A 14,541-nucleotide genomic window follows, 5' to 3' on the forward strand; every position below is an offset into this window, starting at 1 on the left:
TTACAATATCGATGTTCGTTTAGGAAGTAAAGCAGCTCAAGATACTGCTCTGACAATTAAAGAGAAAATAAATCAAAATGCAAGAAGTGTGTGTGTTTGGAGGTGATAGTTAAATCCAGAGAAGGCAAACAAGTTGTAATTAGTAGCTTGTTAGTCTGTCTTAAAGTAATTTTTGTGAAACGGCTGATGCTCTTCGTGTTTCACTGTTGCAGTCATCGCATTTGGGTTATCCCTGCCAGGGTAGCCCTCGGCCGGCCCGAATACCAGAGGCTTATTATTTCTGCGTAGGTTGCTGTCACTTCAGGACGGACGTCAGGTCATCAGTAGTATAAAGTAAGGCAGCTGATGCCATTACATCAGTCTTTCTTGCCGAGGAGTCCGTAGCAGAAGCAGTTTGCACGAGTGCCGGTCGGCAGCTACTTCAGTTTTGTCAACCAAATTGAAGCTGAAGTCTTCTAAAGCTAATTGCTCCATTGGGGATCATTTTTTCTTGCTCTGACCGATGTCAGAAAAAGTTAACAATTGTCTCGCCTGTGGAAAGCAAATACCACACTGAGATTTTCATTCTTACTGCATCACTTGCTTAGGCCCAGACCACCCCTCGCTGTCACTTTTGTGCTTTGTTCAATGCCAGAACTATATGTTGTCGGACCCTTATTGTAGCTAGATATTTTCGCTGTCAGTCCTCAAATTCTGATATGGCTTCGGTAAGCCATTCGACAGCAGATCTTCCAAAAAACATAAGGATAAAGATAGAGAAAGCACAGGTTCAAACTTACCGATGACGCTTCCATTAAGCTAGTCGTCAGTTCTCCGGTCCTCAGTGAGGTGCTTTCACAGCCCCTGATGCCCACTTCTGTGGATTCGCAGGCTGCTGCTGAGACCCTTTCGGAGTCTGGTATGCCACAAAACTCTCTTTCGACTAAGGAACCTGTGATTGTCTCTGCCTTGGATGGGTCCGGAGCCGCTGAGGCACCGGCTTCCGCGGAAGTACTTTGCACTACCGTTTCTCGACTGAAACCGATGACTTCTTTCACATTTACCGTTCTTTCGAAAACTACCGAGTTTCTAAGGGCCAGGATATGAACCATGCCCAAGAAACTGACGACCCAGTCTCAGAAAATTGCTTCCTTGCCTCAGTCTCAAATGCTTAAAATGGCAGAAGACCTTATAATGCTGATCAGGGGAAACTAAGCTACCCCTTCCAAAAGAAATGGAGATCTGTCCCTAGTAGTTTTGTCCGAACAGGAGTCTGATGACTCTGATGCATCTGAATATGAAGACATGCAACCCTTCCCTGCTTATGAGGATTCTGATGAAGAGGAATCCATTCCTTCAGTCTCTCCACCTGAGGATTTTTCCTTTGGGGAAACCCTTCATACTTTAAGGGAGCATTTCCAATGGGAATGTCAGGACTACCCTCAGTCTAAAAAGAGACTCAGAGAATTCTTAGATCTTCCACAACACAGACCCCTGGCCATTCCTCCTGTCCTGGATGTTGTGGATGATGTTTTCTTGGAATCTAATTTGACTCCTGACACCCTCCCTCCTGCTCCCAGAAAACCTGACTGGTACTAGAGAGTCCCTGACTCTCACAAATTTCTTTTCAAAAATCCTACTGCTGACCCTGAGGTTATTTCTCAAGGGACGAAAGGAATTAAAGCAACTTCTGCTAAGAATTCCACCCCCTCAGATAGGGATTCCCAAGCACTAGACAGATGGGGTAAAAAGTATACACCTCAGCTACTCTTGCTATCAGAGCACTAAATTGTCAGTTCCATATGCTAAAATTTCAGCAACATACCATGGAACTCCTCAAGCAAAAAATGTCATCTTTTCCTGCTTCGCAGAAAATAGCGTTACAAGAGTTAATGCACTCTGCAAGTCAAGTAACTAAGCACACCTTACACCGTGGTTTTGTCACCCCTAGAAGCTTTTTGCAGGGCAGCAGTCACCGGTTCTGTCCTTAGAAGGCATGCTTGGCTTAAGGAACAGCACTTGCCAGACCATGCCAAATCTAAGTTATTGGATGCACCCTTGCACAAAGACAGTTTATTTGGCACCAAGGCAGAGAAGGTCTTAAAAAAGATGGAAGAAAAAGCTAAATCTATGCAGACAGTTAAGGATTTCCTACAGGTCTAGCCACCTAGGTTCAGTAGGCATTGCCCCTCTAAGCACTGGTCCTTTCCTGCCCCCTCCAGGTCAGTTCAGCCCAGACCCTGTGGAAGCAGACCCCCCCCCCCCCAGACAGCAGCCACAGGGAATGCAGAGATAAAAGCAATGGAGTTCCTCCACTTCTAAACCAGGGAGTGCAAAGCCACCCCCTCATGGTAGTAACTCACAATGATTCTCCACTTCCACCCCCTCCCTTTGCCCACCTGCACTTGCCCCTAGGAGGAAAACTCTCCTTCCACGCAAGCACCTCGGTCACCAATACGAAAGACCACTGGGTCCTCAACATAGTGTCCTTGGGATACAAATTTTCTTTCCGCACTCTCCCAACCCTAAAAGGGTTCCCTGATCTTCCTCCAAACCAGTGGGCAGAGGCGAAAAAGCAAGTCCTTTCGCTGCTCTCTATGAGGGCAAATAGAGCACATTCCTGCAGAACAGGTAGGCCAAAATTTCTACTCCACACTTTTTCTGGTACCCAGAAAAGAGGGCACCTGGCGCCCCAGCCTCGATCTATCCATTCCAAACACCTTCCTGGTGATGATAAAATTCAAAATGCTCACCCTCCAGCAACTACTACTTATGCTCTCCAGGAATGCTTGGCTAGCCACCCTAGACCTAAAAGAGGCCTACCTCCATTTCCCAGTTAGGGAATCATGCAGGAAATTTCTACATCTCAGAGCAGGATCTCTGCACTTTCAGTTCCCTGTGCTTTCTTTTGACTTATCTACTGCTGCCACAGTTTTCACCAAATGTCTGGCTCCTGCCATTGCTTTTTGCAGGCAAAGAAATATACAGATTTACCCATACTTAGACGACTGCCTGATTCAAACAGACAGTCAGGAAAAGCTGCTCAAGCACCTAGCTTTTGTAAAGTTCCTACTGACCTCCCTGGGGTATACTATCAATGAAAAGAGATCCAACTAGTGCCCACCCCAAGGATTGCATTCCTGGGAACAAGCCTGGACACAGCATCCCAGATGGCATTCCTTACACCAGAAAAGCAAACTTACCTGACAGCCTACTTCTCTCAACTAGCCACCAGAACCCAGTTATCCGCAAGGGAAATCCTGCAAGCTCTGAGATTCATGGCATCTTGCATCCTACTCATTCCATATGCCGGACTGCATATGAGGAAACTTGAATGGTACCTAAAAAGCCTTTGGTGTTAACACTCTCAAGACTTGAAAACTCTTATATCAATGATACCTTACCTAAGGACAGATTTTCTTTGGTGGGCAGCAGCATGCTCCTACAACAAGAGACTACCTTTCTCACCACCCCCTGCCACCCAGACCCTCACCACAGACACATCAGACTATGCCTGGGGTGCACACCTGGACGGCAGGTGCATACAGGCCCAATGTAGCCCATAGGAAATACATCTGCACATCAACCAAAAAGAGATGATAGCTGTCCAGCACGCACGGACAGCTTTCAGGCCCCTTCTCTCCCCAGGGGCTTTCCTGAACAAAACAGACAACACCACTGTGATGTGGTATATCAACAAGCAGGGAGGGACTCACTCCTACCTTCTATGCAGGCAAGCCATGATCCTTTGGCACACAGCCTCAGTCATGCAAGCACACCTGTTAGCACAATTCCTGCCAGGCTCACTAAACTGTCTGGCAGACAACTTAAGCAGAAGTATTCTGGACCTACACGAGTGGCAGCTAGACCAAGGAACCTTCACCCTAATAACTCAGAAATGGGACACCCCGAAGGTCGACCTCTTTGCTTCCCACTCCAACCATCAGCTCAGCAGGTTCTGCACCAGGGAGCCTCACCACTGGGCCTGGAAACTGGATACCTTATCCTTCCCCTGGGTCAGTCTCTTGGTCTATGCATTTCCCCCTCTACCTCTCATTACCAGGGTACTGCTCAAAATAAGGGAGGAAATACCAAGGACAATTCTGATTGCTCCAGACTGGCCTTGCCAGCACTGGAACCCACTGCTGCGCAGCCTGTCCCCACTGACACCATGGCATCTCCCTCAGACCCCAACCCTCCTGATTTAGAGGGAAGGAGAATTCTTGCATCCCCAATTGCAGACCCTCAGTTTGGCAGCCTGGCTTATCCACTGACCGCTGATCAAGCTGCTAATCTCAGTAAACAGGTTCTAGATGTTATACATGAGGCTAGATAGCCTAGCTATAGAAAATCTTATCCTGACAAATGGAAAAGGTTCTGCACCTGGATTCAGGCTAAGGGAGCCGGTATGGCACAGCCCTCCATACCTCTCATCTTGGATTACCTAGCTGACCTGCTTCACAGTGTTCTCTCCTTTTTCTCTATTAAAATTCATGCCTCTGCTATCTCTGCTCATTTTAACACTGAACGCCCTCTTTTCTCACACCCTTTCATCAAACAGTCCCTAAGAGGGGCTAGCAACTCGAGGCCACCCAGAAGAGCACCTCCCCTAGCTTAGGACCTAAACTTTGTGTTGGAAAAGCTCACCATGCCCCCCTTTGAACCAGCATCCTCAGCAGAGTTAAAGTTTCTGTCCTGGAAGACAGCCTTGCTACTGGCCATCACTTCAGCCAGAAGAGTATCCGAGCTACAAGCACTCATGACTGTAGAGCCCTTCATCATCTTCTATGCTGACAGGGTGTCCCTCAAGACTAACCCATCCTTCATGTCCAAAGTGGTGTCCAGTGGGGCTCTCAACCCGTCCATTCATTTGCTCAGCTTTTTCCCTAAGCCACAAAACAAGGGGGAAAGGATCCTGCACTTTAGATGTACAGAGACCGCTCAGATTCTACCTAGACAGGACTAAATCATTCAGAAAGACTGATCATTTGCTAGTCAGCTTTGCTGCAGGAGCAGAGGGCAAAGCCATATCCAAACAAACCATTTCCAAATGGATAGCACACGGCATTCATTTCCGGTACAAGCAACATGGGAAACCTCCCCATAAGGGGGTCAGGACTCACTCTACCAGAGCAGTCTCCACCTCTGCAGCTTTCCTCAAAGGAATCCCCACCAGGGACATCCTGGAGGCTGCCACATGGACATCTGTTCACACCTTCACCAAGCATTACCACCTGCCTACCTTCTCCAAATCTAGGGCAGGCTTTGCCACTGCAGTCTTGCAGGGTAGCCTAGCCAGCCCCTAGTCTTTTTATCTGCCTCCACTCTTCTCCTCAGCTTTGGGAATCAACCCAAATGTGATGACTGCGACAGTGAAATACGAAGAACATAGTACAGTTGTGTACATGTAACATAAATGTAAATATTCGAGTGTATTCACTGTTGCAGTCCTGGGTTGCCTCCCTCCATCCCCCTTTTCTTCTCTCTCACCTTACAAGGAACTTTTGGTATTTACTTTCTACTGGTGGGGTTCTTCCACCTTATCCTGGCTCCCACTTGGGGGCTGCTGACAGGGCAAGAAAAACTGATGTAATGGCGTCAGCTGCCTTACTTTATACTACTGATGACCTGACATCAGTCATGAAGCAACATCAACCGATGCAGAAATACTAAGCCTCTGGTATTCTGGCCGGCCGAGCGGTACCCTGGCAGGGATAACCCAAATGTGATGACTGCAACAGTGAATACACTCGAGCATCTACATTTATGGTAAGTGTACACAACTGTACTTTTTGGTTAACAAAAAAGTATGAATTTGCAGTAGTGTCCATTTCATGGTGCAGTGATGTTCTGTGAGAAAGGCACCAGGAGAGTCAGATAGTTATACATGGATGTTGTATGCATTTAGCATTCTTTGCAGACTGTTTTAGCTAACTGAAAGGGAGGAAGAAGTCTCTGACAGATACTTATGATGAGCAGCAGTACAACAGAAAGTTTTGTACTACTGTTAAAATTGAATAAACATTAAAGATCATGTATAAAGATGCTAAACATTTTGTTTTTATATTAGAAAAAGGTCATCACACCCATTTCTAAATAACACTTTTTTTAAAAATGCTTCTGAACATGGAAGAGTGAATGTACTGAGCAGTGCTTATGGGGTTAATATTCATGGAGCAACAGGAGGTACTTGCGTCACTTTGGGGTCCAGCTATGATTATGCTGGATTATTAGTGATTGCTAAACTCTTTAATTAACAGTAAAGTTAGTTGCTCAGTAGGAAAGTTTTTTAGTGTCTCATTAAACAAGTGTCAGTGTTCAAAACACTGTCAGATTGAACTGAATTAGCTTAATCTTCATTTCGCTGCTTTCCACAGGTGTATGGAAGCGTCCATGAAGAACCCTAAGTGTTGTAATCTGACACAGAGCATGTAACTGTGTCTTTGGGCATTCGTTGTAGTAATTATGCAGAGTGAAGACAGTTCCTTTCAGGTACAGTACTAGATTTGACTAGGGGAAAGGATAGTGAGATTTTCCTGATCTGTGACAGGAAAAAAAAGAAGAAATGACGCTAAGCTGAACTTGGGTAATAATAGTGAGTAGAAATTACCATAAATAGATGTTAATAGCACTGGAGGGTGAAGTTGTGTTTTTAGTAGTACCATACCATATTTATGTGCCTTGGTTAGTTAGGTACTTAACTTTGTCAGAAATGGATGTCTTTTAAGGTCAAATACTAGAGTTAGGAATATGCATTATTCAGGTGTATAATCTAAACCTGCTGACTTTATTTTTGAAATAAATTTTAAACAGTTTTAAGGGTATATATTTCACAGGTTTTACTTAATGAATTAAAAATAACTTTACGATGTTTTATTTATCTTTATTACAAGGTCTGTAAATGGTGTTTATCGAATAGGACTGTATGCTCTTAAGGACATACCTGCAGGAACAGAGCTTACCTATGATTACAACTTCCACTCGTTCAATACAGAGAAACAGGTGGGTCTTGCATCTTGTTCTTTAGGTTCTGTACTTCGGTGTCTAAAACTCTTCTCGTTGAAATGCTATCCTTTGATTCAAAACTAAATTTACATAGATATTTATGTTTCTGTGCATGTATGTGTGTGTGTACATACAGTGGATATAAAAAGTGTACACACCCCTGTTAAAATGCCAGTATTTTGTGATATATAAAAAATGAGACCACAATAGAGCATTTAGAAACGTTTCCCACCTTTAATGTGACCTATAACGTGTAAAATTCAGTTGCACAGAAAAACATCCAGGCCCAGCTAAAATGTGCAAAACAATACATCAAGTCTCTCAAAAGCATGTGGGAAAATGTGTTATGGTCTGATGAGACCAAGGTTGAACTTTTTGGCCACAATTCCAAAAGGTACATTTGGCACAAAAACAACACTTTGCATCACCAAAAGAACACCATCCCCACAGTGAAGCATGGTGGTTGGCAGTATCATGCTTTGGGATTGCTCTTCTTCAGCTAGAACTGGGACTTTATTCAAGGTGGAGGGAATTATGAACATTTCCAAAATCAGTCACTTTTGGCCTAAAACCTTCAGGCGTCTGCTAGAAAGCTGAAGATAAAGAGGAATTTCACCTTTCAACACGACAATGATCCCAAGCATACATCCAAATCAACAAAACAATGGCTTCACCAGAAGAAAATTTAAGTTTTGGAATGGGCCAGCAAGAGCCCAGACCTAAATCCAATTGAAATTTTGTAGGGTGACCTGAAGAGGGCTGTGCACAAGAGATGCCCTACCAATCTTGACAGATTGTGTGCACTTTTTGCAAGTAAAAGTGGGCAAATATTCCCAGGTCAGGATGTGCCATGCTGATAGACTCTTACCCAAGAAGACTGAATGTTGTAATTAAATCAAAAGGTGCTTCAACAAAGTATTAGTTTAAGGGTGTGCATACTTATGCAACCAGCTTATTGTATGTTTTTTATTTTTTGTATTTTCCCCTAATAGATTTGTTTGTTTTTCAATTGAATTGTACATGTTATAGGTCCCATTAAAGGTAAGAAAAGTTTTGAAATTATTTATTGTGGTCTCATTTTTTATATCACAAAAAAATGGCATTTTAACAGGGGTGTGTACACTTTTTATATCCACTGTGCATACACACACACACACACACACACACACGTATCATTTGTACTTGGAAATGCTAACATTTTTTTAAAGCTTTTGTTCAGTGAAGCACAGCTTGATGAATTCATTTAACTGAATCCCAAATCAGTGGAGTTCAGCAGTGTACATGTGAACAGGAAAGTGTTAAACTTGTTTCCTCCCTTGCTGGACCCATGTGTAAGCCAGTTCACTTTCTTAATGTCTAGCATTTGAGTTGCATCTAGCCTTGGTTTGTTGAATAGCAGCTGTGTGAGTGTGTGTGTGTGTCTGTCTGTCCGACTCTCTCTCTCTGTCTTAATATATAGATGCATGGATAGGTACATATATAATCTCTACACACCATGTCTTTTTCCTCCTGTCTCTATGTATATATGCACAAACATACATACACATGCAAACAACCATATAGTACATATGTATTTTGGAGGCTTCCACAGGAAACAAATATAAACATTCACTTAAAGTTGGTCAGCAAGGGAAGGAACAGGAAACTCTGACACAGTTAATGTTGAGGAGTGATAGGCCAGTGAGTTCTCATATGACAGAGCAATGTATGGCACAAGAGGAAATTGAAGAGAACATGCCACAGGAAGATGCAGTAGAACTTTCTATAGAATGCCCGCAAGAAATGGAAACAAAAAATGTGCCCTCAGTTTAGAAGAAAACGAGCTAAGAGAAGAGTTTTTTGTCTTAATAGAGATAGACTGACATATTAAGATCACTGAAAGAAATAGACTGCAGGTCAATAAAACCCCAAAAAATCAGAAGTTTGATAAAACAAATGAACACAAGAATTAGTACTTTCCATAGAGATCCATGCAATATAACAGAAATAAACATGATGCATTACTGTGCAGCTAAATTAATAACTGGTAAAGTTCTATCACTAGAACACAGGGTAGTAAGGGAGAGAAAAGGGAGAAATTGAAAAACATCATGGAAGTATCGACTAGTGAAAACTATAAAGCAAGTAAGGCAAGAAGTGTCATTGTTAAGAGTATAGAAGAGGAACAGATCAACAAAAATACTTGGAAAGATAGATGTGATGAAAGTAATGCGCAGTATTAGAACAGATCAGGATCTATCATGCACTATTGCAAATAAACTAAAAATCTCAGCACAGGTGAAAAAACTTAGAAGATACACAGGTAAATATAAAGGAAAAGTACAAAATAAGCAGTTTATTGATGACCCAAAAAAGTTTTATAGAGAGTTGGCAAACAAGGCAAAAGGAATTGAAAGACCACCAAAAAAATAGTAGTAGTAAATACATTTTGGAGAAGTATCTATGAAGATCTTATGGAACATAACAAAGATGCTAAATGAATAGAAAAAAGTGAAAGAAAGAATAAGAAATTTAAATGTACAGCATATGAAATGGGATGAAGTAACAACCAGCGAGATTGAAACAAAGTTAGGAAATGCATCAGATTGGAAAACTCCAGGCCCAGATACATTACCTGACTTCTGGTTAAAAGTATTAAGATCTTTGCATGAAGATTTAGCCATGAGTAAGAACTGTTTATATGTGCACCCGAACGGGCACCGTCCTGTTTAACAACAGGAAAAACAATGCTCCTACTTAAGAGTGAACCTGCAAGCTACCCAAAAAATTATACACCAATAACTTGCCTTCTGACAACATATAAAGTGTACATTGGAATTGATGCCGACAAAGTCTATAGTAATTTAAAAGAAAACTCAATTATGATGATAGAACAAAAAGGCAATAAAAGAAAGTCATATGGAACAAAGGATCATTTGCTGTTAAAGTCATACTGGAGAACTGTAAAAAGGGGAAGAAGCAAGGGATTGACTACAAAAAAGCATTTGACAGTATCCCACATTCATGGATAAAAGAGTGCTTAAAAATGTATAAGGAACACCCTACACTGATCGACTACATTACAGTGACCATGAAACAGTGGCAGGCCACTTTGCAAATAAGCCATGATAAAGGACTAATTATTATTCCAAGGATAAAAATTCAAAGGGGGATATTCCAGGGAGAGACTGTCACCGTTGCTATTCTGCCTTGCCCTTAGCCCATTAAGCTGTGTACTTACCAGCTGAGGCCATGGCTATAATTTGGCTTCTAGAAAACAGCAAAGTGTAAAGACGTCTCATCTTCTCTTTATCAGTGGTTTGAAACTGTATAGCTCGTCAGATGAGGAACTGAAAGTACTACTGTAAGTTGTCAAAACTTTTTCAGATGATATAAGAATGTAATTTGGTCTTGATAAATGTGCAAAAGCAACCTTTAAAGTAGGAAAACTGCAGGACCAGGAAAACATCAGTTTGGGACAAGAATGTGATATAAAAGAACTTGAGCAAGAGGGACTGTATAAGTATTTGGGAATTGATGAAGGATCAACAGTAAAACATGAACAAATGCTAATAAAACTTAGTAAGGAGTACTTTAGAAGCTTTTAATTAATCCTGAAAACAGCATTGACATCTAGGAACAAAATCCAAGCTATAAACCAATTTGTTTTTCTTGTCCTAACATAGTTTTTGAGTGATTGACTGACCCCAAAACGTTTGGATAGATTAGATGGGAAAACAAGAAGGATGCTTCGTACTCACCAAATGATTTATAAAAATAATTTCCAAACAAGAGTATATATTCTTCGTTCCAAAGGCGGGATGGGCCTCCTTGAAATTGATTACATGTGCAGATCTGCAGCCATGGGACTCCACACATATCTGCTAACTCAAAAGACCCAACTGTAGTGAAAGTTTTAAAACATGAGGAGAATAACTCTAAGGTGACTTCCCTGCTTAGGCTAGTAGAAGCATATCGGTGTCAAGTAGGAATGGAAATCAAACCACAAGTGGATAAAAAACGGGCAGCAACTGAATGTGCCAAAAAAACAAAAGAAAAAATATAAGGTGAAGGACCAGATGAGAAGGCAAGAAATGTGGGAAATGCACAAATATAGTTGCAAGTATAGAAAACTTCTAGAAGAACCTCATGTTGATCAAGAACGAATGCAGGAATGGTTAAGGAGACGCGAATTCAAACCAATAGATGAAAGGTTAATATTGATGGTACATTGACCATGTGGGAGAAACAGACGAATGGAAGTTTTGTAAAACAGAATTGGAAACATTTACACACCTCATTGCTGTCTGTGACATACTAATGGCAGAAGATCTGTATACTGAAAGGCATAATAATATGGCAAGTCTGTTGCACTGGGGATTGTGCAAACATTATGGTATTGAAGTGGCTGAAAAACACTGGAAACATGAGCAACAAAGCATCATAGAAAATAGTCTACATCACATGGGATCGTCCATTACCAACAGTTCAAAAGATAGATGTTAGAAAACTGGATATAGTGGTCCAAGAAAAGATCCTGTGTTGTCCATTGCCTTACTTGGATAGAAGGAAGTTTCTTTGCTCACCAGTGGGAGTGGGGAGCCTTGAGCAGCCCATCTGTCCCTGAAGGAGTGACCTCAGCACAAGAGCTTGTAGTAATTGGTTGTCTTGGACCATTTCTAGCTCTTTTGAAGTTCCCTGTTTAAAATCCGCGTTTGCACGGCTTTGCGAGTTTCAGTTAAACAAGGTTAAACTTTTTCTGGCTCCGCCAAGTCTGCTCTTCAAATTTTCCCTTAAGAAAGCTCTACTCTTATAATAATCAGTCTAATCACTTTATTATAAGCCTAGCACTTGTTCTCAAAACCTCTCTTCTAAGTAAGCACTCCCTAACTAAAGTAAGCACTACATCCACCTACCTTCCCTGTGAGTGCCCACTTCCCTTAAAGGCACAGCACTCCCTTATAATATTCTAGCATGTCGAGTGGTAGATTACTAGCATCCTCTCCGGTTCAGCTGGTTAATCTGGGAATCTTGAGACAATGCTACAGTTGTCTCATGTACACAGACAACCCTCTCCTCCTCCCAACAAACACAAATACATGTGAGAGACGCAACTATATAGCCAAACTGGAGGCTGAACTCTCTCAACTCAGGACTGGCAAGACCAGACAGGAGGAGAAGGTAACCACACACACACCAAACCCAGTCCCACATAGACCTACCACAACTGCAAACCAAACACATAATAACACAAAGGCATACTCGGAGGCTCTAACAAAAAACTTACCAGAACAACAGAGGCTCCCAAAGCAGACACCCAAAAATCCACCAACTCAAAACATAACACATACTTCAGTAAATCAGTGTGTCAAACAATCACAGCCCTTAAGGCCAAAACACCATGCCTGATACACTAGTAATAGGTGACTCTATAGTCAGACACACTGACGTTCCACTTACCAGGCTGAACAAGGAGAGGGTAACGGTGAGCTGCTTATCTGGAGCTAGGATCCGCCACATAACACACGCACTCAGGTCACTCCAAAGCAAGTACAAATATGACTCCGTCATTGTCCATGCCGGCGTGATTGACCTGAGACGTACCTCCCTGGATTACATGAAAAGAGACATAGAGGAGCTCTCTGATTATGTAGCCCAGGCTGGTATGACCCTGACCCTGAGCAGCATCTTGCCCTCACCAAGAATGATGCCACAATACAAAGACAAGATGATCAGCTTTAATAATTGGCTCAAATACTGGTGTCATTCTAGGGGGATCTAATGTCTGTCTGCTTGGGATAACATGCTGGACAAGCCACGCTGCTTCGCAAGGGACAGCTTGCATCTGTCACCACTGGGCTTCCGGATATTGACTAAGGCTCTTGCCTCCCCCATAGTGCCTTTTTTAGGCAATGCTCAAAAGACAAACCCACCTCTTTAGAAAACAAAAATGGAAAAAAATTAAGGGTAATGCTGCTCAATGCCAGAAGTCTAAATCTCAAGATACAGGCTCTCGAAGCACTCCTCAGTATGGAGAACATCGATGTCTGTGCAGTAACTGAAACCTGGTTCAAGGCTCCTGAGAGCACCCCAGCGCTACCAGGCTATACCTCGTATCATGCTTTTCGGCCCCAAAACTCGGGCCGAACCAAAAAGGGAGGGGGAGTGTCCATATTCATCAAGGACACCCACACCTCCAGGTTAGTGTCAAGACATGAAGCATCAGAGACCATCCAGGTGCAACTAACCGTAGGCAAAACTGCTATACAACTGGTAGCATGTTACAGACCACCCTCCCAATCTCAGGAACCCCACTCAGCCTTCCTGAAGACATTGGAGAATATGAATGTCTCACCAAACACCATCATATTGGGAGACGTCAACTACCCTAACATAGACTGGGTGCATTATTCTAGCCCAAACACCCTAGACCAAAGGTTCCTGGAATTCATAAATTTAAATGCAATGGAACAGCTATTCACCTTTCCCACAAGGGGAGATAATATACTAGACCTTATCACAAACATGGGGACAAAGTGCTCCACACCGGAAGTATGCCCCTCACTAGTGAGATCTGACCACAAACTAATCACCCTGGATATACATATCCCACCTCCACCCCCAACACAAAAGACTACAGTGAAAAACTTCTCAAAAGCCGGCTTTACACTTCTTAAAACTGAGATGGTATCCTTTAAGCCCACTGGGCCAGTGGAAACCACATCCCACAATGCAGAATCCTTCACAAATGCTTTCTACGGACATCTCCAAGAATGCATGGATCATGCAATCCCAAATAAAACCAAGACCCTCTCCACCAAGGGCAGGCGTCCTGTCTAGTGGATCCCAGCTATAAATAAATTGTATAACAAAAGAAGGAAGCTACTGCACGACAGAGCAAAATCCCATAAAGAGAAGGCATCTCTGATCAGCACTAGTAGAAAGTTACGTTCTCTCATAAAAACATCCAAGGCCAACTTTGAGAGAAAAATCGCTATGGACACTAAAGATAACCACAAGGCCTTCTTCAGCTATGTTAGAAACCTGGGCGGAAACCCTCAGATATGTTCAGAGTTAGTTCACAATGACAAAAAAATACACTGAACCCATAGATATTACCAACATTCTGGCAGACAGGTTCAGTGCAAATTTCTCCCCTCCCTCACCCCCAAAAGAAGAAATACTTATCCCAGCTGAATGTAACCTCCCTGTCATCTCAGATGTCCAGGTGAGAACTGCCCTCAGCAAAGCTAAAAACACAGCATCAATGGGACCTGACGGTATCCCGGGTTGCATGCTACGTGAACTTCAAGAGGAGCTAAACCCGCACATAAAAATGCTATTTAACCTTAGCCTTACTACAGGATATGTACCTGAACACTAGCGTACAGCAACAATAGTCCCACTCCACAAAGGAGACACCTCTACAGACCCTGGTAACTACCGCCCCATAAGCTTAACCAGCCTGGTCTGCAAAGCTATGGAAAGAATCATTATGGAACTCATAAACAGAGACATTGGGTACTTACAGACACTTGATCCCTCCCAGTTCGGCTTTGTAAAGGGCAGATCCTGCCT

At 42.6% G+C, this 14,541-nt stretch overlaps 1 protein-coding gene across 2 annotated transcripts in view; it reads left to right on the top strand.

The window, feature by feature from the left end:
• ASH1L (ASH1 like histone lysine methyltransferase) overlaps window positions 1–14,541 on the top strand; it is a 3,741,676-nt gene that overhangs the window by 1,915,362 nt on the left and 1,811,773 nt on the right. For both annotated transcript variants that reach the window (XM_044080164.1, XM_044080163.1), the window contains exon 13: window positions 6,873–6,981. In XM_044080164.1, the coding sequence (XP_043936099.1) occupies window positions 6,873–6,981 (109 nt within the window). The remainder of the gene's footprint in view (window positions 1–6,872; window positions 6,982–14,541) is intronic.

Source organism: Protopterus annectens, chromosome 8.part0 (genome assembly GCF_019279795.1).
Source record: "Protopterus annectens isolate FY-2018-M chromosome 8.part0, PAN1.0, whole genome shotgun sequence".
Taxonomy (NCBI): domain Eukaryota; kingdom Metazoa; phylum Chordata; order Ceratodontiformes; family Protopteridae; genus Protopterus; species Protopterus annectens.